Source organism: Rhamphochromis longiceps, linkage group LG11 (genome assembly GCF_057381845.1).
Source record: "Rhamphochromis longiceps isolate RC_006_pf linkage group LG11, R_longiceps_female_GT1.1, whole genome shotgun sequence".
NCBI classification, from domain to species: Eukaryota; Metazoa; Chordata; class Actinopteri; order Cichliformes; family Cichlidae; genus Rhamphochromis; species Rhamphochromis longiceps.
In genome coordinates this window covers 1,724,668-1,749,343 of record NC_140567.1, presented here as the reverse complement: position 1 = coordinate 1,749,343, position 24,676 = coordinate 1,724,668, and the positions used below count along the sequence as shown (strand labels likewise).

General features: G+C 45.4%; 1 protein-coding gene across 4 annotated transcripts in view; it reads left to right on the top strand.

The window, feature by feature from the left end:
- The first annotated feature begins 8,855 nt into the window (after positions 1-8,855).
- adcy3a (adenylate cyclase 3a) overlaps positions 8,856-24,676 on the top strand; it is a 63,501-nt gene continuing 47,680 nt past the window's right edge. The window contains exons 1-2 of one of the 4 annotated variants that reach the window (XM_085421986.1): positions 8,856-8,917; positions 10,759-11,838. In XM_085421986.1, coding sequence (XP_085278112.1) covers positions 11,164-11,838 — 675 coding nt within the window. In that variant the 5' untranslated portion in view covers positions 8,856-8,917; positions 10,759-11,163. The other 3 variants (XM_085421984.1, XM_085421985.1, XM_085421988.1) reach the window with 3 other exon arrangements.

Here is a 24,676-nt window from a genome sequence, read left to right as displayed (position 1 = left end):
CCACTTTCACAGAGTACAAGGGCAAGGGGGCTCTGTACAAAACTGGAACCTTCTTCTTCCCCATTGTTCCTCATAAAACCGCCACGGGGGCAGTAACAAATATACGATGACTGGGAATCAAACCTCTACATAATAGAGTCATTTTTGACCAGGACATGTCCTTCAACGCACATATTAAACAAATATGTAAGACGGCTTTCTTCCATTTGTGCAACATCTCTAAAGTTAGAAATATCCTGTCTCAGAGTGACGCTGAAAAACTAGTTCATGCATTTATTATTTCCAGGCTGGAAGACTGTAATTCATTATTATCAGGAAGTCCTAAAAACTCCCTGAAAAGCCTTCAGCTAATCCAAAATGCTGCAGCAAGAGTCCTGACAGGGACTAGAAAGAGAGAGCAGATTTCTCCTGTTTTGGCTTCCTGTTAAATCCAGAATTCAAAATCCTGCTCCTCACATACAAGGTCTTAAATAATCAGGCCCCACCTTATCTTAATGACCTTGTAGTACCATATCACCCTATTAGAGCACTTGGCTCTCGCTCTGCAGGCCTACTTGTTGTTCCTAGAGTATTTAAAAGTAGAATGGGAGGCAGAGCCTTCAGTTTTCAGGCCCCTCTTCTGTGGAACCAGCTTCCAGTTTGGATTCAGGAGACAGACACTATCTCTACTTTCAAGATTAGGCTTCAAACTTTCCTTTTTGCTAAAGTATATAGTTAGGGCTGGACCAGGTGACCCTGAATCCTCCCCTAGTTACACTACAATAGGTCTAGGCTGCTGGGGCTTCCCAGGGTGCACAAGTGTTTCTCTTGAGTCACTGTGGGCCAATAATGGCTCCTCCTCATCAGACTGAAATGCCACCCTGAGTTTGTGTTGACTCTCGTATATTTGGCAGGACAATGAGCTGCCTGGTCTCTTCCCCATCACGAGGGTCTTGAACATGCCTGTATCTGTTCACAGGTCCCAGATGCTGCCTCGATCTCCTTCTGTGGACATATTGTCTGCATCTCCCTCTTTTCATTGTTGCTTCCTCCCTCATGTTGTGTGGCCTTCTGTCTGTTTAACCTCTGGTCATACAGCCTGTGGTCTGTGGCAGCTGCAGAGAGGGGTGGAGCAGTGGGCTCTGGGTGTGTGTCAGGGGAGGCTGATCCACACAGCTGTTCTCCATATCCTAATCATGTCTCCCCTATGAGTAGGATGCTGGGACTGGATAGAAGAGCTTTCTGCTGCACTGAAGGCAACTGGAAAGCTGCCCAAGGAGAGGAGCATTGGGCTGGAGAGAGTGGGACTGAAAAGCCTGCCAATAAATGTGATGCACACTGGTTTGCACACATAAAAACAGTCACGTGCTGGAAAAACTGTCAGTCTGGGTCCTTGCTAAAGTGGTGCCAAAACCCAGTCATGTTGTGACAGATCCCGGATAGCGGCTGACCTGGTGGCTATGCATCAGGAGGTGACTGTGGTTCAGAGGGTTGGGAAGCTCGTCTTGTAACCGGAAGGTTGCCTGTTCGATCCCCTGCTCTCTCTGTCCTGGTCGTTGTGTCCTTGGGCAAGACACTTCACCTACCGCCTACCTGTGATGGCCAGAGGGGCCGATGGCGCGATATGGCAGCCTGGCTTCTGTCAGTCTGCCCCAGGGCAGCTGTGGCTACAACTGTAGCTGCCTCCACCAGTGTGTGAATGTGAGAGTGAATGAATAGTGGTATTGTAAACCGCTTTGAGTGTCTTGAGCTTCTGATGAGAGTGAGCTTTATTGAGGAGGATAACATTCAACAAAAGGCGAGGGTGGCGAGAACAGAATTGACAAAACCTAAACCGAGGGAGGTCCGGAGGCCGGTCGCACGGAAGAGAGCGGCGACCTCATTCAGGGAGCCACCATCGACGGTGATGACATCCAGCTAGAGGCCTGGAAAGTGGCCGGCAAAGGCGAGGTGGTTCAGGCAGAGGCTGGACCAGACAGCGAGGCAGAGGCTGGACCGGCGTGGAAGTCCCTAACGGCGGCGCTGCAGGCGACGGCGTGAAAGCTGCAGGCGATGGAACCGCAGACGACGGCACGGAAGCCGCACTGCAGGCCTGGCACTGCAGGCGACGGCTGGAGGGGTCCCTTCGGACCCTCCAGCGGAGACAGACTGCTGAACGGGCCCCTCGGACCCTCCAGCGGTAAAGAAGTAAAGACAGCTGAGCAGGAGACTGAACAGCTGATAAGCAGTTCTTATTGTCCTTTGCCGTACAGACCACAACCGCCGAGTAAACAGTCCCACAGTTCAAACCAGTAATATTGTCCTTCCTACTCACCACAGCCGGCTGCTCTGAAATCCCGGTGTCCGACTGTGGCGAGGGGCGTCGACGGCGCGATTGCCGCTTCCTGTTCGAAGGCTGGGTCGACGGGCCGGGCAGAATATCCTTAGTCGGGCCAGGCAGCGAAACAGTAGTTGCTAGGCGAGAGGTAGAGGCCGGACGAACAAAGTGAAGCTCGTCCAGAAAGAAAGCCTCTGCGAGCGGGTGAAGTAAGCTGAGCAACCAGGGGAGACCAGAAACTAAGCGCTGTAGCCAATTAGCTATGGCTTGGCGAAAGTCTTTCCCCTCGTGCTCCAGCCATAAGTTAATCTCCACATTCACAAATATACATTTCTGACATTCAAAAACAAATCAGCGACCAATATAGCCACCTTTCTTTGCAAGGACACTCAAAAGCCTGCCATCCATGGATTCTGTCAGTGTTTTGATCTGTTCACCATCAACATTGCGTGCAGCAGCAACCACAGCCTCCCAGACACTGTTCAGAGAGGTGTACTGTTTTCCCTCCTTGTAAATCTCACATTTGATGATGGACCACAGGTTCTCAATGGGGTTCAGATCAGGTGAACAAGGAGGCCATGTCATTAGTTTTTCTTCTTTTATACCCTTTCTTGCCAGCCAAGCTGTGGAGTACTTGGACGCGTGTGATGGAGCATTGTCCTGCATGAAAATCATGTTTTTCTTGAAGGATGCAGACTTCTTCCTGTACCACTGCTTGAAGAAGGTGTCTTCCAGAAACTGGCAGTAGGACTGGGAGTTGAGCTTGACTCCATCCTCAACCCGAAAAGGCCCCACAAGCTCATCTTTGATGATACCAGCCCAAACCAGTACTCCACCTCCACCTTGCTGGCGTCTGAGTGGGACTGGAGCTCTCTGCCCTTTACCAATCCAGCCACGGGCCCATCCATCTGGCCCATCAAGACTCACTCTCATTTCATCAGTCCATAAAACCTTAGAAAAACCAGTCTTGAGATATTTCTTGGCCCAGTCTTGACGTTTCAGCTTGTGTGTCTTGTTCAGTGGTGGTCGTCTTTCAGCCTTTCTTACCTTGGCCATGTCTCTGAGTATTGCACACCTTGTGCTTTTGGGCACTCCAGTGATGTTGCAGCTCTGAAATATGGCCAAACTGGTGGCAAGTGGCATCTTGGCAGCTGCACGCTTGACTTTTCTCAGTTCATGGGCAGTTATTTTGCGCCTTGGTTTTTCCACACGCTTCTTGCGACCCTGTTGACTATTTTGAATGAAACGCTTGATTGTTCGATGATCACGCTTCAGAAGCTTTGCAATTTTGAGACTGCTGCATCCCTCTGCAAGATATCTCACTATTTTTGACTTTTCTGAGCCTGTCAAGTCCTTTTGACCCATTTTGCCAAAGGAAAGGACGTTGCCTAATAATTATGCACACCTGATATAGGGTGTTGATGTCATTAGACCACACCCCTTCTCATTACAGAGATGCACATCACCTAATATGCTTAATTGGTAGTAGGCTTTCGAGCCTATACAGCTTGGAGTAAGACAACATGCATGAAGAGGATGATGTGGACAAAATACTCATTTGCCTAATAATTCTGCACTCCCTGTAATATCCTCCCGTAGCCCCAGGTGGGTCGAATATGCTGCAGGGTCCATGGTGGCTGGTTCGTACTGTCACGGCCAGCGGGGCAAGCCGTGTGTAAATTATTAAAGGACACAAAGTGCAAACACGGTTTCTGATGAGAGTGAGCTTTATTAAGGAGGATAACATTCAACAAAAGGGCGAGGGTGGCGAGAACAGAACTGACAAAACCTAAACTGGGAAAACTAAGAATAAAGCTAACCTGGAAGATGCAGGGGAACCACACAGGATGACAGAGGGAGATAGGGTTAGACCACGGACTCAGAGACGCGGGCTTAACACAGAGACATGACTACACTAGAGGGGATACACAGAACCAAAACGTAAGAATAAACAAAGATACATCAAGAAATCAAAGATTAACAATACAGAACAGAAAACACTGGGTCACAGAGCCAGGACCGTGACATTGGGTCTGTCGTGGGTTTGTTACAACAATATAGATTCACAACTGCACCAAAGAGTAAAACTGTTGAATGTGGATTATTAAACATTAGGTCTTTGTTTTACAAGTCTCTATTACTGCATGAAAAAATAATTGATCAACAAATTGATTTGATCTGCCTCACAGAAACCTACTTACAGCAGAATAATTATGTTAGGTTAAATGAATCAACACCCAGAGTTATACAAATTGTCAGAATCCTCGAAGCAGGGAGGGGAGCAATCTTCCACTTAGAGTTTATTAGTCAACCACAGACTCTGACAGAGTTTGAGTTCATTCAGAAGCCTGATGCTTAGCCTTGTCCACCCTAACTGTAAAACTCAAAAGACCATTTCATTTGTTTTCTATCTTACACAGAGCTTCTGTCTGATTTAGTGCTCAGCTTAGATAAAATAATTATTGTGGGTGATTTTAAGATGTATGTAAGCATTAAAAATGACAGCATTTAATCTATTAATAGGCTCAACTGGCTTCTCTCACAATGTAAAAGCAACCATCCATCACTTTAATCACATGCCAGATCTTGTTCAGATAGAAACTCAGCATTTAACAGTGTTTCCTGAAATCCCTCTTTAATCTGATCATTTCATAATAATGTTTACATTTATAATAATGCATGACACTACAGTAGATGTCTTTCTGAAAGTGCTGTAACTAAGTTTAAGACATGATTCCTCTACAGTTCCTGCACATCTGTCACGGTTTGCCAGGGCAAGCCGTGGGAATGTTGGAGAAAGGACCCAAATGCTGGACTCAGTGCAAATATGAACAGTGCGTTTATTTACAGTAAGGTAAATGTACACACAATAAATCTCCAGTGCGTTCCTTCAACTCCTGTGTTGTGCCTTGTCCTAAGTGCTGGTATTCGTGCTCTCTGCTCCCGTGCCTACGCACACCCCGTGCGTCCTGCTGTCCTGTGTTCCGCTCTCCTCCTGAGGAAAACACAACAGACGCAGCCGTTACGACACCAACTCCAGCAGGCATACACTTAACAGCACTAGAACCACTAACATGGAGTCTAACTCAACGATCCTGCGCCAGAGGAAGCTCCATCATTCTGTTAAGCAGCTCCCCGACGAGCCTGATCAGTAGCAGGTGTGTGAGATCCTGGGCGTGACCAGCCAGCTGGCAGGGCCACACCCACCAGGCCTGGGAGTGTCACTGCTGCACTCTCACACACACACACACACACACACACCCACAAGCATGGAATACAAGAACACAGCACAGTGCAGCAAACATACATCATATGCTATAATAATGATGATAATAATAAACGTCCACACTGCTCACGGACCCCGAGTCCCCGGGTCCGTGGCAACATCTTTAAATCACTGGTGAGCAACATCTGAACCATGAAGGAACTTTCCATACTGCTGTGGATGCTGCGTCTTGTAACGCATGGCACGATGTTTCACTGCAAGTCTGGACTTTTGGTTATAGTCACCCTGCAAACCTCCTGTTGTTTATAACATATTCACCCCAGAAGTGTCAGTGAGAATAAACATGTTTTCTAGCTTTTCTTCTTACAGTTTAAATACATCATTTATGTCAGCATAGTATGTGAGTAACAGGTTACAGTGAGGATGAAGTCACCTGATGCTGCAAATAACATTTTCTGTTGAAAATACAAAACAAAAAACTAAAGAACTGACGGAGTCAGAGGTGAAAACTTTTAATGAACGGCACACTGTGTCGCTCTCTCTCTCTGCTGATATGATTGAATTGAGCTCGCCCACCAACCTCTTTCTTCTTGACAGTAATCATTCAAATAAGATATCTGTATATTATTTATTTATCTATTTAATTGTATTAAACTTTGGAGTTTAGTGTTTAAGTAATTGAAGTCATATTAGTCTTCACAGTCTACAGCTAAATAATGAGAGATAGGTATTGTTTGGTTTTACACGTGCACGTGTGATAAACTGAATCCGTAATATCAAAAACATGAATGCAGTCATTACAAGGCTCAGCATCAATAAGTGTGGTTATTCAAAAATGGGAATCCTTGTCCCAGGAATGCGTCGAAGCAGCAGGTACGCCACCTGCCATAACTGGGGTGGAGTGCACCATCGTGTTTTGTCATGGTCACGTGATCTGGGTGTTTTGAACCACGCTTCTGAGCAATGTTTCGAAACATCTGTGCTTTGGAAGGTCAACACAGTGTCAAAACAGCTGTTTCAGTCTTCTCATCCCTACTTCCCACTCCTCTATAGACCTTCCCTGGAATTCCTCCCTGAAGTGTGGGGAGCCTGTTCTCTGAGCGCCCTACAGAGAATTTTGGATTGTTGTGCATTTTCCCCTTGGACACCTGGAGTCCCATTTTCTCCTTTTGCTTAATTGTGGATAGCATTTTCTGGTAAAACTTAGAATCACAGTTAGTGTGCATGGGATTCTTCCAAGCCCTGCATTTGAGTCCATTCCAGTATTCATGACAGAAGTATCCAGCCAACTTATGGATTTGGTGGACTCAGCGGACTCAGGTCATGTTCATCACGTCCTTTCCACCCAGGAAGTGTAACTCGGCTGGCTCCACATGATTGGAGAGCTTGCCTCTGGCTTAACAAACTGTCCTAGTAAGCCCAGCTCTGTCTCCAGTTAACCCTCTGCAGGATATACTACCTCAGCGTTCTCTTCACCCTAACCTAAGGTTGCTTCCACCCCAGAAGCATTTGTGTGGTGCACTGGACTTTGAAGTCTTATTCAGCCACTCCACCAACCCGTCAGTGTGAGGGTGGTAGACGCTGATCAAAACAGATTTGTAGACGTCCCCATGCACACACCTAACCTCCACCCACTCTGCCTCTAACAGTTCTCCGGCCGAACCAGATTTTGGTGGACTACAGTCTGCGTGCAACTTGAATCTACCATAGCCTGGCGTATACCCCTTTGTTATACTGTGTGTCCAGCAACACAGAACACTCATCCCATCTCCATCTGTGGGCACGCCCTTGTGTGGTTACCATCTGGTAAGGATAACGGAGTGGGATGAGTGGAAGACAGCCATCAACACTCAACTGGGCCACTTTGAGTTTTTGGTGATGCCTGTTGGTCTTACGAACAGGTCCAGAGTGTTTCAGGCCCTCGTGAATGATGTCCCTTGGTACTTCTTTAAATACTTTGTCTACCTGGATGATTTTTGTCTTCAGACCTGATGTTGTCTTCTATCTCCTCTGTATAGACCTTCCCTAAATTTACTCCCTGCATTGTGGTGAGCCTGCCTGTTCTGAGAGAGAGTTGGATTGTTTGTGTTTGCCTGTTTCCCCCTTCGAATCCCCTTTCCTTTCTCCAATAGATCTTTCTGAGTTAACTTTAGTAATTACATTCTCCAAAGAAGCCCTCTCATTAATTAATGCTTCAACCATAAATATTATTAGCCTATCTTTATGAATCAGCTACGTATCAGGCCTTCAAGATGGCAGCAGTTAAACTGTTACTTAAAAAGCATCATTTGACCAGCTGTCCTAGCTAGTTACAGGCCAATCTCCAACCTTCTTTTTATCTGAGAAACTCTTGAAAGAGAACAGCTAACTGATCATCTGTAAAAAATGGTTTATTTGAAGAGTTTCACTCAGTTTTTATTGTGCTTGGCTTACTCTGAATGTTAAATTAACCTGGCGTCCAGGTTATCAAGGAATCTTGGAGTAGTTTTGATCAGGATCCTTCAGTGCACATATGAAATATATGCTGCTTTCTTCCTTTCTGTCTCAGAGATTATTGATCTTTGGCTCTGTCTTCCTCAGCTCACCCCCAACTGGTCAGGTTAGATGGCCCCGCCCCTCCCTGAGCCTGGTGTTGCTTCTTACTGTTTCTTCCTGTTAAAAGAGTTTTTCCTTCCCAGTGTCCCCAAAGTGTTTGCTCAAAGGGGGTCTTGTTTGATTGTTGAGGTTTTCTCTGTATTGTTGTGGGAACTCTTGGAGAATACATCAAAAAGCACCTTGAGGTGAATGCTTTTGTGATTTGGCATCATCTAAATAAAACTGAATTGAATCAAGCCAGTTACATCACTTTTGTCATTCCTAACATTTACACTCCAGGTCATGTACTTGGGGAGGGACTCGGTGTCTCACCTAAACAAATGTGGTCAGGGGAACGGTGGACTGAGATTGGCAGACAACCTGCTCTATCAGCTGAGCGGCAGGTGCATTTCTGTTCAACACTTAGGTTTCACTGATATCTTCATATTGCCTTACATTTTGAATGAACTATGAACTGTCATGCATTGATTTAGTGGATAGAAAAAAAATTGAGGAGCCGAGAAAAAGGCTTCCAGGTAAGACAAAGCTCTGAGTGTAACAAGATCATTTATTTTACTGTATAGCAAGTTCTATTATTATTATCGTTATTACAGTTGAAATAAATATTTTACACAAACGGTGCTTGTTTTTAGGGTTGCTGTGTGGCCTGTAGAGCATTATTCACATAGCTTTCAATCATACTTCTGCTCTTTCCTGCGTCAACGTTCGCGAGCAGTGATTTTATTTTGTAAGCCACCAGAAGCCTCGTTGGTTGCGCTCGTGATAAAGCTGTTCCGTGTCTTCTGCGGAAAACATCCGAGGTAAAATAATAATAATAATGAAATAAATAATAAAAATAACATTAATAATAATTCATGTTAAGAACAGTGGGGGAGGGGGCGGAGCCACCGGCCGCGGCTACTTTCTGTGACTCGTTAGATTCAGTGATTGTTTCCATCTTCACGTGAATCCGGTCTCGTGCGGGGCTCCGGTAGCTGATATCTGTGTGAGGGGAATAACGTTAGCACCCACAGGAGACGGATGCTTTCACGGTAAGCGGTGCATCAGCTCCACGGAGAGCTTGCAGTGAAGCAGGTGAACACGAAGCACACAGCGAAGAGCCGAAGTGGAAATCACGTCCAGATAAGTTTCCGTTCGAAAGACACAGATGCTAACGCAGCCACAGAGAAAGGTTTGTTGGACAGCTACCGTGTGCCACCCGAGAACCCCTTTTGTCACTGCGAGTACCGTGGACGTGGAAATGTCCTCAGGCAACACAAGCCCACTGGCTTTTGTTTGTTTTTAGTGTGGTTTTACGACATGTGTACCTGTGGGAGCGCAACATGTAACAAGGTAGGCCCACAGCGGAGAGCCTCGCTCTAGCGTGGAGAGACCCTAACGCCAAAATGTGGCCGTTTCACAGCGCCTGCCTTTAACAGAGGTGCGAGCCCAGGGAACAATCATCCATCTGTCGCTGTGCATCGGTTAGTTTGTTACAAAGGGATTTATTGAAACGTGTAAACACGCAGTCCAGAGAGCAAACAGAGCTTCGTAGATTTTGTATGACTGCCTTTATTCGTCAGCACAGGTGAGCTGTCATCAACAAGCTTTTAAAATGTGTTCGCAGTCTTCAGAAATAGTTCTCCGGGCTCCTAGAAGGACATCCCAAAGTTCCTCTTCGTACTCACACACTGCTTCATGATATTAAAGTCTGAGTTTGGAGGATCGTCTCTGACGCACAGTTTTATGTTGTGCATTTGTAATGTGTTCGGGATCGTTGCCATGCCCAAACACCCAACCTGCACCGTCACACGGCTGCGGACGTCTGCCTCCTGGATAAACTTTTGGCTTTGACTTTCACATGCTGTTCATTTGCTGTGTAACCACTTCTTCTTCTTTTGTTTCCCCTGCATGTTTTAGGGCACACAGCTCATTATTTTGCAGTTAATAGTGCTTTAGTAATCACTTTTGTGGGTCACACTCAGACCTATAGCCTTTAGTGACGCGGTCACCCGTGAGCTGAACTGGTATCCATCTTTGCCTTTGTTCATAGATTCAACTAAAATATTGTTTACATATTTTGCTACACCAGATATGTAAACGCATCTGGTGCAGCAAAGTGCATGGATTAAGTTTGCAGGTTAAAATAGTTGGCTGTTCATCCCTTAAGCTAAGTGCCTCGTAGTTCAGTGTTAAGATAAGCAGATTAGCAAACAAAAAGCCGTACTTTGAAAAAGTTTAGGGACAAGGACTGGAAAGTGAGTGAATTTGAGAAGGCCTGGAACTGCTGTACAAGACATTTGAGAAGCGCCGTGGACTATACTTAAAAGCCTAACTGAAATGAATTCTATCAGTTCAGCAGAGAAGAAAAGTGGTCAAATATCCACCCAGAAGGTTGTTCATGGCTGTCGAAAGCATGTAGTCAAGGTGCAACTTGCTAAGGGACATTTAACCAAATATTAGCGGCGTGTATGTGTATAATCTTGACTGCGTGAGAGAAAATCCAAAATAAGTTCAAATGTTCCCCCTGCGATTCTTGTCATTTAAAGCCATTAAAGATGTCTGCTGTGTAATGATTCCACCCGGGAAAAAGAGCAGTTAAAAAAGTTAGCGTGACACTTCTACCTGTTGCTCTCTGGTGACTTTGTGTTTCTTTATTCAGGTCATGTGAGATTTATGGAAAGCGGAGGAATGAAGGCAGTGACACAAAGAAAATCAGCGGAGTAAATGTTAATACGTCCAACTTTGATATGTGGCCTACGGAGACGACCGGGCTCAGGTGAAACGGTCCCATTTGCAAAGCTGAAAAACCAGAGGTGGACATCACGATGATGAAGAGTAGGCGTGCTCAGATTGGACCTATGAGAGAAGGCTAAGCACGTCAAGTGACCTCACTGGATGGAGTGACTGTGGATGCAGAGAGGACGTCTCTCCAGTGTCCTGACAGTCTGCTGTCCACACGTGTGGGCTTCCCTCACAGGATGTGAACCTGAGACTTCGGTCGGTGTTTGATTTATGCTTCCATTGTTTTTGAAAGAAGACTGGGAGCTGCAGCTGAATGTAAACCATGCCTCGGAACCGAGCCTTTTCTGAGCCCGAGTATTCTGCTGAGTATTCAGCAGACTGCTCTGTGACGTTGCCCTCTGACCCCGGGCAGGCAGTGGGGCGAACACACGAGGTCACGGTGCGGACCTCGGGATGCTGTCTCTGTCTGCCGCGTTTCATGCGCCTGACCTTTGCGCCCGAGTCCTTGGAGAATCTTTACCAGACCTACTTTAGACGGCAGAGACACGAAACGCTGCTGGTGCTCGTTGTGTTTGCCGCGCTGTTCGACAGCTACATCATCCTCATGTGTGCTGTGGTCTACACCGCTGATAAGCTGGCTTCTGTTTTAGTGGCATCAGTGGGACTGGCAGCAGATATCATTCTCTATCTGCTGTGCCGCTTTGGGCTGCTGCCAGACCGCATCTCCCGGCGGGTGTTGCCCTATGCCCTGTGGGTGCTCATAGCCGCTCAGATATTCTGCTACCTGGGGTTGAATTATGCTCGCTTCCACCAGGCCAGCGACACTGTAGGCTGGCAGGCTTTCTTCAGTTTTTCGGTTTTTCTGACTCTGCCTTTGAGACTGACTCCCATTGTGCTCATCACCACTGTGTCCTGTGGGGTCCACACCCTGGTTCTGGGTGTCACCATTGCCCAGCAGCAGCAGGATGACATACACGGCGCAGCACTCGGCAGACAGGTGAGAGTTGAGTTGTCTGTTTGTTAACGCATTGAATTTCCTGTGTCTAATGGCATGTAGCCAGATGTAAGGCAGTAAAGCTCCCCAAAGCCAAATATCTCCGTTTCACAGGGATACTAACTAATACTGGATAGGTCTGGTAACTGTACGCAGATTACACAGTTGACAGAACAACCCGCAGAGTCCTCTTTGTTGGTTTCCTTTTTAAATAACGTTTATTTTCATATATTGTGTTTTAAGAGAAGCAGTAGTTGACTACATGACAAGTTATTATTAACATTAGTGCCACGGGTCTGCCCTGAAAGTATGGACGAGTGTCCAGATGAAACCAGAGTCATGAAACTGCATTAGGAACAGGAAAAGTTTCACCTTTATGGTAAAATTATTATTTCAACTTGTCAGTATCTAAATCTGCCATTCACATATAACAGCCACTGTAATCAATACTTTTTATATCTATCAATATAAAGTATTCCACTTCATATGCTTCTTTTAAAAGGGCCACTTTGTCCAGCTGTTTGTCTTTTTCTCAGCAGTTATTAACACTTTGAGAAGATATTTGTCCTAAACGTGCAAACCAGTTACTGTATATTTAGGTAATACACTATCAGAACTACAGTCAATCTCAAAACCTAGTGTGACTTTCATTTGTGCCACTACGTCTGACCAATAACGTTTGTGATAGTTGCATCTGTTGTATTATTAGATCCAAATCTGTCGTTTAATGGAAAAGCTAATAAAATTCTTCCATGAAAATTTTCTCCACTGGCAGAACTGGAGGTGCTGTTTTTGTTTTAAACACATATTTGTATAAAACTCACCTATTAGTGTTATATTTGCCTCTTATGTCCCATTTGACTTTGTCTTTAATGAGGACAAAAGGGTTTTTTCCCCTAGTGCTTTTTTTTTTAGCAGAGCAGAGAATTTGCAACGCGACATTTCTAAACATACTATTTTCATTATTTCTATAGAAAACCGAAATAATTTCTGCTTGCACACGATACAAGAATTATTTCAGGAACAAAAAATGGCCGGTGGCTGTTTGCATGGTTTCTCTGCAGCTTCCTTCCACAGCCCAAAGACATGCAGTTAGTGCGTTACAGTGTGTCTCTCAGTGTTAGCTTTGCATCAGCCTGGTGACCTGTCCAGGGTGTATCCTGCCTCTAGGCTCAATCCCCCCACAACCATGCAAAGGATAAGCAGAAGATGGCTGTGAACCAAAAAAGTTATCACCCTGCTGAAAACGCCACCTTTTTATTGAGCTACAGCTGAAACCAATGCTGTGCAGTGATGTGCTTTAACTTTTCAACGCTCAAAGCTTGTAAAATCGAACTAAAGCTGAGGCTTACCTTCCAGTTTACACACTTTATAAAAACTTCAGCAAGCAGGGTTTGTGTAGGTGCTTGAAATCCTTTCTTGGATTTTAATATTGTCTTTTCAGGGTTTCAAAAGTGCTTGAATTTTGGATGTGGTGCTTAAAACTGTATTTCATTCACAACATATGAGTATTTGATTGCATAGTTTGCTGATCAGATGGAGAAAGAAAATGAGTCAAAAAGGCTAAAAGAAACATTTCTCCACTGGGGCGTGCTTTGCACCTCTGCGTCAGTCAGTCTGTTTTAATGAGTGTTGGCTAGAAAACGACAAATACGAATTATGGATAAGACGAGGACCAAATCCATGCATAGCCACATGCAAAGTCTGCAAAAAGGATTTTCACAGTGGGGGAGTCTGCGTTCTCGAGTCACATGAAAGGTACGTGCACATTACACAGTAATGCTAATTTGTTTATTTTCGCTAGTTAGCAAATTCACAGGATAAATTGTGAGTGTGATGCAGTAAAGCAGTACTAGTGATAATTTATGGAATATGCGTTAACCTAGCTAACATTACTTAGCAGTAACAGTGACTGTAATTAGTTCCCTCAACTGAAAGCTTTAAACATTAGCCCAATATAACCAGGGCTTTCTGAATAAAGGCTATATAGCAGCAAAGTTGTCACCACCCAAATAGAAGAACACTGTCTATATTTGTATGTCTTACAATTTGCAGCTTTTTAAAGTGTTAACTTGGTTCCTTTGGGAACACTTTGAGGGGTTAAATAGAGCTGAGAATCCCAATGCAGTCTGTGATCATTTAGGACTTCAGCAATAACAAAGACAGAAACAAAGTTAAGCATATCACTGATAGTTGTATTGGGATTTATTATTTTTTTTAAATAACCCGTCTGCTATTTTTCTTTTTTGCTGAGTCTGAAGGAAGATTGTGCTTCATCTGAAGTCCAACAGGCTTCAAAGACCTGCAACAGAAAATGAAAAGAGTCTGGAGGATTTGCAGAAACGGCTAACTGACAAACTCAAGGAACTCTAAGGCTACGATCACACTGCAGGTGAAAGCGCATCAAATCCGATCTGGGTCACTTTCATATGTGGTCCTGAATCTGATACATATCTGATGTTTTAGAAAGCGACTGCTGTTTGATGGTCAGGTCGCATTGAATCCGTCTTTTACGTCACTGACACAAGACAGACGCCAATTATCAGCGCCGGAGAAGACATCGTGAACGCTTCCTGGCCATCCCGTGTAGATGTCAGTGAAACTGTTGGGACGACAACGTTGGAGAAACGTGAACATTTTATTTGTCCTGTATAATCTGCAGATTCTGACAGAAACTATCCTTCAACATCTGCCAGAAAATGCTGAGGATTTTCTATGAGTCTGTTGTGGTCAGTGCGATCCTCTATGCTGTTGCATGCTGGGGGAGCAGGCTGAGGGTCGCAGATGCCAACAGACTTAATAAACTGATCCGTAAGGCCAGCAATGTTGTGGGGATGGAGCTGGACTCCCTCAAGGTGGTGTCGGAGAGGCGGATGCTGTCCAAGATAAAGACAATGTTGGATAACACCTCCCACCCACTCCATGACATGCTGGTCAGTCACAGGAGCTCGTTCAGTGAGAGACTGAGATTACCGAAAAGCACCACTGAACGACACAGGAAATCATTCCTGCCTGTGGCCATCTCCCTGTACAACGCATCCACTTAACACACTGTTTGCTGCTACAACTACACATGTTTCTTTTCCAAATATTTATTTATAAGTGACTTATGTATGTATGTATGTATATATATGTATATATTGCACTATTCTTAGTTAGCGTATTGTCTGTCTTGTCTTAATGTTGGTTTAAAATGGAGCACTGTAACAAAAAATAATTTCCCCCAGGGATCAATAAAGTATTCTGATTCTGATTCTGAAGCAGCGCTCCTCTAAAACAGCAGTAAGGATCATTATTAGGTTATTTACATTATTATGTAAATAACAGAGTAACTTAAAGCAAAATTGGGAAACATAAAGTCTGAAGTCTTTATATTAAGGCCATCAGTCAAACAATACTGTTTGGTCTGGGTTAGGGCTGTTCAATATAACGATATATATCGGATGACGATATAAAAACGTCTGTCGTTTCATTTTACGCTGTCGTTTGTTTCGTGGTGTCACAAAATAAACTGTTTACGGCAATATTTGTTCATGGTTCTGATGGTCACTGTAGTTATTATTAATTTCTTAAAGTTCTCTCTTTCTCTTATATTTAATAAAACCACACCACGGACGGACAAGCGCCTGTTTTTATGCGTTGTGGTTAGCAACGACGACGGTAACAGCATCGCGTGTCCGCTTGTTTATGTTCTACATAAACCTTTCACAATAAAGCTCAAGATCCTGTTGAGACTTTTCAAAATAAACTGAATCACGTGAAAGATGCAGATTATTTATGGATGAGAATTAAAAAAGAGCCGCCAGGTGCTAAAAAATAAACCTTAGACTCAAACGTTAGAACAGGCTTTTCCCCGCAGCACGCCGTGTAATAAATACTCACAAAGAAACGGCGCCGTTACAACTTATGTCTAAAAATGTATCGTTTCATGCATCGGTTACAACACTCGACTCAGCTACATGACGCACAGCTGGAAACACTTCACGCAAGTCGAGCTGCCCGAGATTCACAGAGTTTACAGAAAATGTTACATTTCTGTGATTTATATTGTTATCGGGCGATAGATGTCTCATATCGGGATATGAGGTTTTGAACATATTGCACAGCCCTACCCATACGGAAAAGAAATAGTAAAAACTTATATGATTTACTCATGAAAGTGGCCATTTTCATGAGTAAATCATATAAGGCTTACATAATTTACTCATGAAAGTGGCCACTTTCGCATTACTTTCATACATTGTTTTAGTAAGTATCCAAAACATATAAGTTTCATTATATAATTTTTCAAGGGATCTTATATCTGTTTTCACACTTATATGAAAAGCATATAAGTTTCACACAAGACAGATACAAACTTTATAAGATTTATATATATCTTTTCCAAATGGGTAGTCTGGGTCTAAACAGAGCGCGTTGTGTGTGATGTCTTTTTTTTGTGCATGCGGCCGCTTCAAGCGTTCACACTAGAGCGCGTTTGCTGTCGCATTTTATTTGTAGTGTGAACGAGCAGACAAAAAACAAAATGCACAGAAATCAATAACTTTTCTACAATAATTAAATAGATTCAACATCTTTCTTCAACAGAACTGCAGACTGCACAGGTGGTGCCTTCCCAAAGGAAAAAGTACTATAGCTTACCAGGGTATATTAGACTTAACAGTCTAAATAATATACAGTAATGGACTTCTATACATTTTACATCAGATTAAAACTTTGGTGTAAGATTCAGATAATTATTTATTAAAAGCTAGACATTTTAAATGAGAATAAGAAAGAAAAGTATGTCTTTGTGCCCCCTTTTCCCTGTTCATGCCCTATCGGCCCCCCTGGCTAAACTTTGCTAGATCCGCCCCTGCACAGTTACAGCCGTCAGCTGCATAGAAAGGATCCTGGTGTAGAAAGTAATATTAAATAAATTCTAACAACAGCTGATCAAGCTTAAACGTGCTGCTGTTGTTCAGCCGCTGGTTTCCTCTTTCTGGTGCAAAGTGAGACAAAAACAAACGAGAGAGACGGACTCGCGACAGAAAAGACGATCAGCTGATCATTGATCAGTTTCATGATTGAAGTAGCAGCAAGAAGAGGCAGTCGCTCCATATATCGGTTGTTAAGCTTAAGGCTGGAATGCTTTACTAACATTCAGAGATGAACTTACACACTTGCTTTACTTCTCTCTGCGATAACTTCTTAAGAGATGAAATGCTGGTTTGGTAGCGAGGCTCCAAATGCTCAACCAGAGCGCCGACAGGTCTTGCACGCCACAGCCGCTCTCACGTGATGCGTACTGCTCCGACGTGCTAAGGTTATGAGCTGAGTTGCGCCATGTTGCAGGTGACCTAAATCCAGTAATTTAGGTCAGTATCGGACCGATACGTAATATCGGCTCGGTCCATCCCTATTATATACTGTAACGTTCGCAAGAACCAGACGTTTGGATCTCAGTTTGTCCGTTTATTCGGTAACACAGGCAAACGGGCCGTTAACTCCGGGAGAGTGCCCTCGTACAACACCTCACTTCAGCCCCGCACAGTCACACAACAACAAGGACCCCCCTCCCCTTCCTGCACACATTAACTCCCTTTTTCCTGCAGCACGACCAAACATGTATCTTAAAGAAGTAACAACAGTGTGCAGAGATAACCAACATGTCACTGTAAAATAACATTTAACCATCGTTACACTGCCCCCCCAGCAATAAGTTCCTCATCCCCGAGGGAACAACACAGTCTCTGAGGCGGGGTGGTAGCCTACGTTCCCTCCTTGACCTCCTGAGCCCCTGGGGTGTACACGGAGCTTCGGGGCTTTGAGGTGAAGAGTCCGAGGGAGGGGAACGCAGCTCCGGCCGGGGGTCCCTCTGTGCAGGGTCATGGGAGCTCTGTACTCGTCCCTCAGGGAAGGAGGGGAGGGACTGCCCTCTCCATAGGGGGCCATCCGGTCACTTTCCTCCCTCTAGGAGGCAACTGCACTCTGTAAACAACTTCCCCCACTCGCTCCAGGACCCCACCCAGCTGCAATCCAGTTTAGGACACCGTGCTCTTTGTGCTGTAGACCCACACCAGCTCCCCAGCACGGAAGTGCCTCCCCTTAGTGGTGATGTCATAATTCCTCTTTTGGCGCAGGCTTGCCTTCGCCAGCTGCTCCCGGGCGTAGGAATGTGCAGAATCCAGCCGGTCCTGCAGCTTCCTTGTGTAGTCCCGGCCTGGTGGTGCCTCTGGCGCGTCCGGGGGCTTCCCAAAAGCCAACTCTGCAGGAGTTCTCAGCTCTCTCCCTAACATGAGCAGGGCAGGCGTACATTGGGTGGAGTCTTGCACTGCCGACCTGTAGGCCATGAGGATAAGGGGAAGATGGTAGTCCCAGTCCCGTTGGTGTTCTGAGGTAAGGATGGCTAGCTGCTGGGCCAGCGTCCTGTTAAACCTTTCCACCAGTCCATCGCTTTGGGGGTGAAGTGGGGTGGTGCGAGTCTTCTTAATCCCAAGGCGTTCACACATGGCAGCAAATACCTTGGACTCAAAGTTACGCCCCTGGTCACTGTGGAGGGTCTCTGCTGTTCCAAAGCGGCTGAACATCCCCTCCACTAATACATCAGTGACAGTCTCAGCCTCCTGATCTGGGATGGCATATGCTTCCAGCCACTTGGTAAAATAGTCCATGGCCACAAGGACAAAGCGGTTTCCTCTGTCTGTACGAGGAAATGGGCCCATGACGTCCACAGCTACTCGCTCCATTGGAGCTCCTGCTGGTTGCTGCTGAAGCTGAGCCCGGGACTGGTCCTGTGGCCCTTTGTGCGAGGAACATGCATCACAGCTGCGGCAAAAGTCCTCCACATCCCTCCGCTGCTGACCCCAGTAGTAGCCCTGGCGGAGGCGGCGGAGGGTCTTGGAGATCCCAAAGTGGCCGGAGCCAGTGCTCCCATGGCAGGCTTCCAGCACAGCTGACCTCAGCGACCTTGGCACCACAACCTGCCACCTCTCCTCCCCTGTGGCAGGATCCTTCCAGGCACGCTCCAACACTCCCTCCTTCAGCCTGTGAGCTGCAAACCTGGCCCACAGCCCCCTGGTACAGACGGAAAACCCAGTGACCTCATCCCAAAGGGGTTGCTCCTCCCTCTCCAGCCACTGCAGGACTGACAGCAGGTCAGTGACTTGTTTCTGCCGTGCCCTCCACTCCGCTGCATCCACCACCAGAAGAGCCCTGCAGGCGAGCTGTGTTGCTCCGTCTATTGTTGTGAGTTCCCGCTCTATCTCCTCTCGCTTTTCACAGTAACGGCAGCCAGCTGCAGCACATGGGCGGCGAGAGAGGGCGTCTGCGTTAGAATGGTGCGTCCCTGTTCTGTGCTCCACAGTGAAATTGAAGGCTTGGAGCTCCTCCAGCCAGCGAGCCACCTGTCCCTCTGGCTCCCTGAAAGACATCAGGCACTGGAGGGCGGCATGATCAGTTCTGATAACAAATGATGTGCCACACAGGTAGTACTTAAAGTGTCTCGCCCCTGCCACCACGGCCAGCAGCTCACGTCGTGTGACACAGTAGCGCCGCTCACTCCTGTTCAGGACCCGGCTGAAGTACACCACCACCTTCTCACCTTCCGGCCCAACCTGCGACAACACAGCTCCCAGCCCCACATTACTTGCGTCAGTGTCCAGGACAAAAGGCAGGGTGGGGTCAGGGGGGGCGAGGACTGGGGACTCTGTCAGCGATCTGCGGAGGGTGTTGAATGCCTGCTGACAGTCCTGGGTCCAGATGAAGTCACGGTCCTTCTGCAGCAGGCGGAAGAGTGGTGCAGCTATAGAGGAAAAGCCCTTCACAAACCTCCTGTAATAAGACGCCAGTCCTAGGAAGCTTTTGAGCTGTTTCTGGTCCACTGGTGTGGGCCACTCAGTAATGGTGTGAATTTTTTCCTCCAAAGTGCTGATGCCCTCACGACCCAGCTTGTGGCCCAGAAACTCTACCTCCCTCCTCATGAAGTGGCACTTGTCGGGGTGCAGCTTCAGGCCTGCAGTCGCCACCCTCCCCAACACTTGTCTCAGGGCATCCAGGGCAGCATCAAACGAGCTCCTGTGCACTAGAAGATCATCCAGGTAAACCAGACACCGTTGCCGTGGGACGCCAGCCAGCACACTGTCCATAAGCCTCTCGAAGGTAGCAGGAGCGTTGCAAAGACCAAAGCTCAGGACTTTGAACTGCCATAGTCCCCTGTTAGTGCAGAATGCTGTCTTCGGTCTGGATTCAGGGGACAGTGGCACCTGCCAGTAGCCACTCCGCAGGTCCAGGGTGGAGAACCAGGAGGATCCGGCTACTAAATCGAGAGACTCATCAATCCTGGGAAGGGGGTAAGAGTCCTTTTTCGTCACTTTGTTGAGTGGTCTGTAGTCCACACAGAAACGCATCCTTGGGCTTTTTTTCTTAGGCACCATCACCACAGCAGAGGCCTACGGGCTATCATTTCACACAACTCTCATTTCACACAACTCTCTGTCAGCAGCCTCCTGATGAGCCAGGGGCAGGCGGCGGGGGCGCACTTTAATAGGCTGGGCATCCCCGGTCTCAATGACGTGCTCTACCAAGTGTGTCAAGCCAACATCACTTTCTTTCAGGGCAAAAATGTCACTAAACTCTCTTAGTACCTGCCATAGACTCTCTTGCTGCTGTGGAGTCAGCCCCTCACAGTTCTTTGACCAGATGCTCCTCACTGCTGAGAGCCTCTCCTCCTCCCCCGCTTGCTGTTCTGCTGGCGGGTCTGCAGGGGTCTCGGAGGTGGAGGTGGACGCCACGGCAGATGCTGGGCAGACCGGAGAGGAATAAGCTGCACCTTCTTCCCATCAGGGAGTACGAGGAAGCCTTTGCCTAAGTCCAGTACACCACCAATGGCTCGCAAAAAATCCAGCCCAAGGATGCAGGCGTCCTGCACGTCAGCCACCCAGGCAGCATAAGGTACGCCGAGGTCCCCCACCTTAAACTGGAACACTCCCCTCCCTCTAATTGGGGCCAGATCACCGGTCACAGTCTTAAGTCGCACATTAGTTGGTTGCACAGCAGCTCCGGCTGGGACAACATCGGGTCGGACCAGCATTGCCTTGGACCCCGTGTCCAGAAGGGCCGTACAGGACACCCCCGCAATCATCACTGGAACATGGCAAAAGTCGCCGTTTCCCTCAATCTATGGGCAGGCGAGTGCGGACGAACCTGCCTCTCCTCCGTCTCCTTCTTAATCTTGCCTGGCAACATCCTCGTGTCTCGTGACGGTCAGCGTCGCCAGCAACAGGGTGTCGGGCGTTTTCGGTGTTTTTTTGTTTTTGTTTTTTTTCTCTCTTCACTTCTGACACCAGTGTAACGTTTGCAAGAACCAGACGTTTGGATCTCAGTTTGTCCGTTTATTCGGTAACACAGGCAAACGGGCCGTTAACTCCGGGAGAGTGCCCTCGTACAACACCTCACTTCAGCCCCGCACAGTCACACAACAAGGACCCCCCCTCCCCTTCGTGCATACATTAACTCCCTTTTTCCTGCAGCACGACCAAACATGTATCTTAAAGAAATAACAACAGTGTGCAGAGATAACCAACATGTCACTATAAAATAACATTTAACCAACCGTTACAATACTATATGCAATTCAATTCAGTTCAATTCAATTTTATTTATATAGCACAACACAGTCGCCTCAAAGCATACAATGCAACCTTTTGCCTTTGCAGTATGATGAACTTCTAGGATTATTTGTGTTAATTGCTTATGGTCTTACTGAGGAAACGTGAAATGAAATATGCGTTTTTCTTGTTGTTGTTGCACTATATATAAATATATACACAGTTAGGTCCATATATATTTGGACACTGGCCAAAGGTTTTTTTTCTACCTATTTACTAAACCAGATTTCAATTATGGTTACTGTATATAATGGACATGGACATAATCTGTAGATGCTCAGCTTTCATTTGAGAGTATCCACATTCAAACTGGATGAAGGTTTTAGGAGTTTCAGCTCCTTGTGCCGCCCTCTTTTTAAAGGGACCAAAAGTAATTGGACAACTGATGTGGTGTGGGCAGTTCCTTCATTCTGTCATTATCAAGCAGATAAAAGACCTGGAGTTGATTTGAGGAGTCGTGCTTGCATTTGGAAGATTTTGCTGTGAACAGACATCATGTGGTCAATGGAGCTCTCTGTGCAGGTGAAACAAGCCATCCTTAAACTGCGGAAAGAGAAAAAACTCACACTGTTAGGAACGGCAAAATGTACAGTTTGGTGCATCCTGAGAAAGAAAGCAAGCACTGGTGAACTCAGCAACTCAAAAAGACCTAGACGTCCACGACAACAGTGGTGGATGATCGCAGAATCATTTCCATGGTGAAAAGAAACCCTTCACAACAGCCAACCAAGTAACTAACAGTTTCCAGGAGGTAGTCATATGGATATACAAGTCTACCACAAAGAGAAGACTGCATGAAAGTAAATGCAGATGTTTTTCTGCAAGGTGCAAGACACTCATAAGTCTGAAGATTAGAAAGTATATATTGAAGTTTGCTTAAAAACAAACAAACATTAACATTACATTTTTGGAGAGATGAAATCAATATCCACCTCTACCGGAATCATTGCAAGACAAATATGAAGAAGGTGTTGAACAGGTCATGATCCAAAGCCAACACATCATCTGTAAAACACAACAGAGGCAGTGTGATGGCTTGGGCCTGCATGGCTGCCAGTGGCACTTAGTGTTTATTGATGATGCGACACAGGACAGAAGCAGCCTAATGAAGTCTGAGGTGTTTGAAAGACAAACTGTCTGCTCGAATCCAGCTAAAGCCAGTCAAATTGATTGGGCAGTGTTTCATAATACAGATGGACAATGACCCAAATCATACCCACAAACAAACAGCAACTGAAAGCCGCTGCACTAAAGGCCTGGCAGAGCATTAAAAAGAAGAAAACCCAGCATCTGGTCATGTCCATGACTTCAAGCTGTCATTGCAAGCAAAAGGTTTTCAGCCAAGTACTAGAAATGAACATTTTATTTTCATCTGTTTAATTTGTTAATTACTTTTGAGACCCTGAAATGAAGGGATTGTGTTAAAAAATGCTTTAGTTCCTCACATTTAATGCAGTGTTTTTGACCCAACCCACTGAATTAAAGCTGGAGGTCTGCACTCCAACTGCATCTGAGTCGTTTCATTTAAAATTTATTGTGGTAATGTATAGAACCAAAACTAGAAAAAAAAAAAAGTTGTCTATCCAAATATTTAAATAAATAAATACATTGACTTGCCCTATCTATTTTTTTAGGGGTGCAACGATACTCGTATCGATATTGAACCGTTCGATATAGTGTTTTCGGTTCGGTACGCATATGTATTGAACAATACAAATTTTTTTTATTTATTTTATCAACTTTCCTTCTGACGATGCTGTCTGTGTTGAGCGCTCAGTGGATCTGCGCTCGACTACTCCGCCTAGGTTGCACTGTCGAGTGCAGATCAACTGAGCGCAGCGCAAGCTAGCAAGACAGAAGCTAAGCTCGTTGCAACATGGCAAATTGGACCTCCCCCACCCTCATTCAGATCTGGCATTTGGAACTATTTTGGTCTTCATGTGACGGATGACCCTGATGGTAAGCGCGTCATGGACTAAAGTAAAACAGTATGTCGGATGTGCCACGCAATGCTCAATTTGTGGGAACTAGCGCAGTTAGCTTGTTAACGTGTTGACGCCGTCCAGCCCCATGCACGGGGCGATCCGCGGTAGCTCGTTAACGGAGATTTGCCGTGTTGTGGCGTTAACGTCATTTCAGATTAACGCTGACAGCACTAGTGGGAACACAACGAATATGACTGCACATTTACGCCGACATCATCCTAGTGCAAAGACAAGTGGAAGCAGACAAAAACAACAAGCATGCATGCTACAAACTTTACCCGAGTCATTTAGACAGCCGTTAGCACATGATTCTCCTTATGGGGACCTGATATGTTTAATATGCTGCTGAGAATATAGCCCAGAAGAAGCGGATAGTATAGCTTTTATTTTGGAAAGAGACATTTCTCTGTAATAAACTCTCTTTTCCAAAGATGAGTGATTCCTCAATCAGATTTTTTTTTTTATTACTTTGTTTCAGCACCATTAAATTCAAAAACTGTACTTTTGGGTTAAAATATATATTTATAATTTTAATAAATGATAAATTAAAAAGGCATGAACATTTTTTTGTATCGAAAAAATATCGAACCATGACACCAAAGTATCGAACCGAACCGTGAATTTTGTGTATCGTTGCACCCCTGCTATTTTTGTAGTATTTTGAGTTGTTAGTGCACATTTTATTTTTAAAAAAGAATGCACTATGCCTTTATTTTCCCCATTTTTTTCTTTATTTATTTTATTTGAAGTTATTTGTCAAGTGACATATAGCATAATACTTTTTTTCTTTCTTTTTTTTTGTACGATTTCAAAAAAGTGAAATCATTTTGAGTTTGTATGTATTTGTATAAATATGTAATTTATCAAAGTGGTAATGTGCTGGAAAAGCTTTAAAATGGACCTTGAAAGTGCTGAATTTTACTCTGGAAAAAGGTGTATGAACCCTGAGCAAGGGTTTAAGCTGTCACTTGAGAAAGGATTATAGCAATAACCAAAAGAAATCATTTTAGAATTAAGAAAAATAATTTTTGGTGCTCAGAAAGTAGGAGAGGGATATTCAAAGTTTCCACAGTGTTTCCAAATGTCAAGAACTGGAGTATCATCAAGAAATTCAAAGAGAGCCATACAGTACAGAAAGAAGACTAGTGTGTCTAAGGAGCCCAGTACAAATGCCAAGATGCTTTGTGAATGAACTAGCCAATTGTAGGG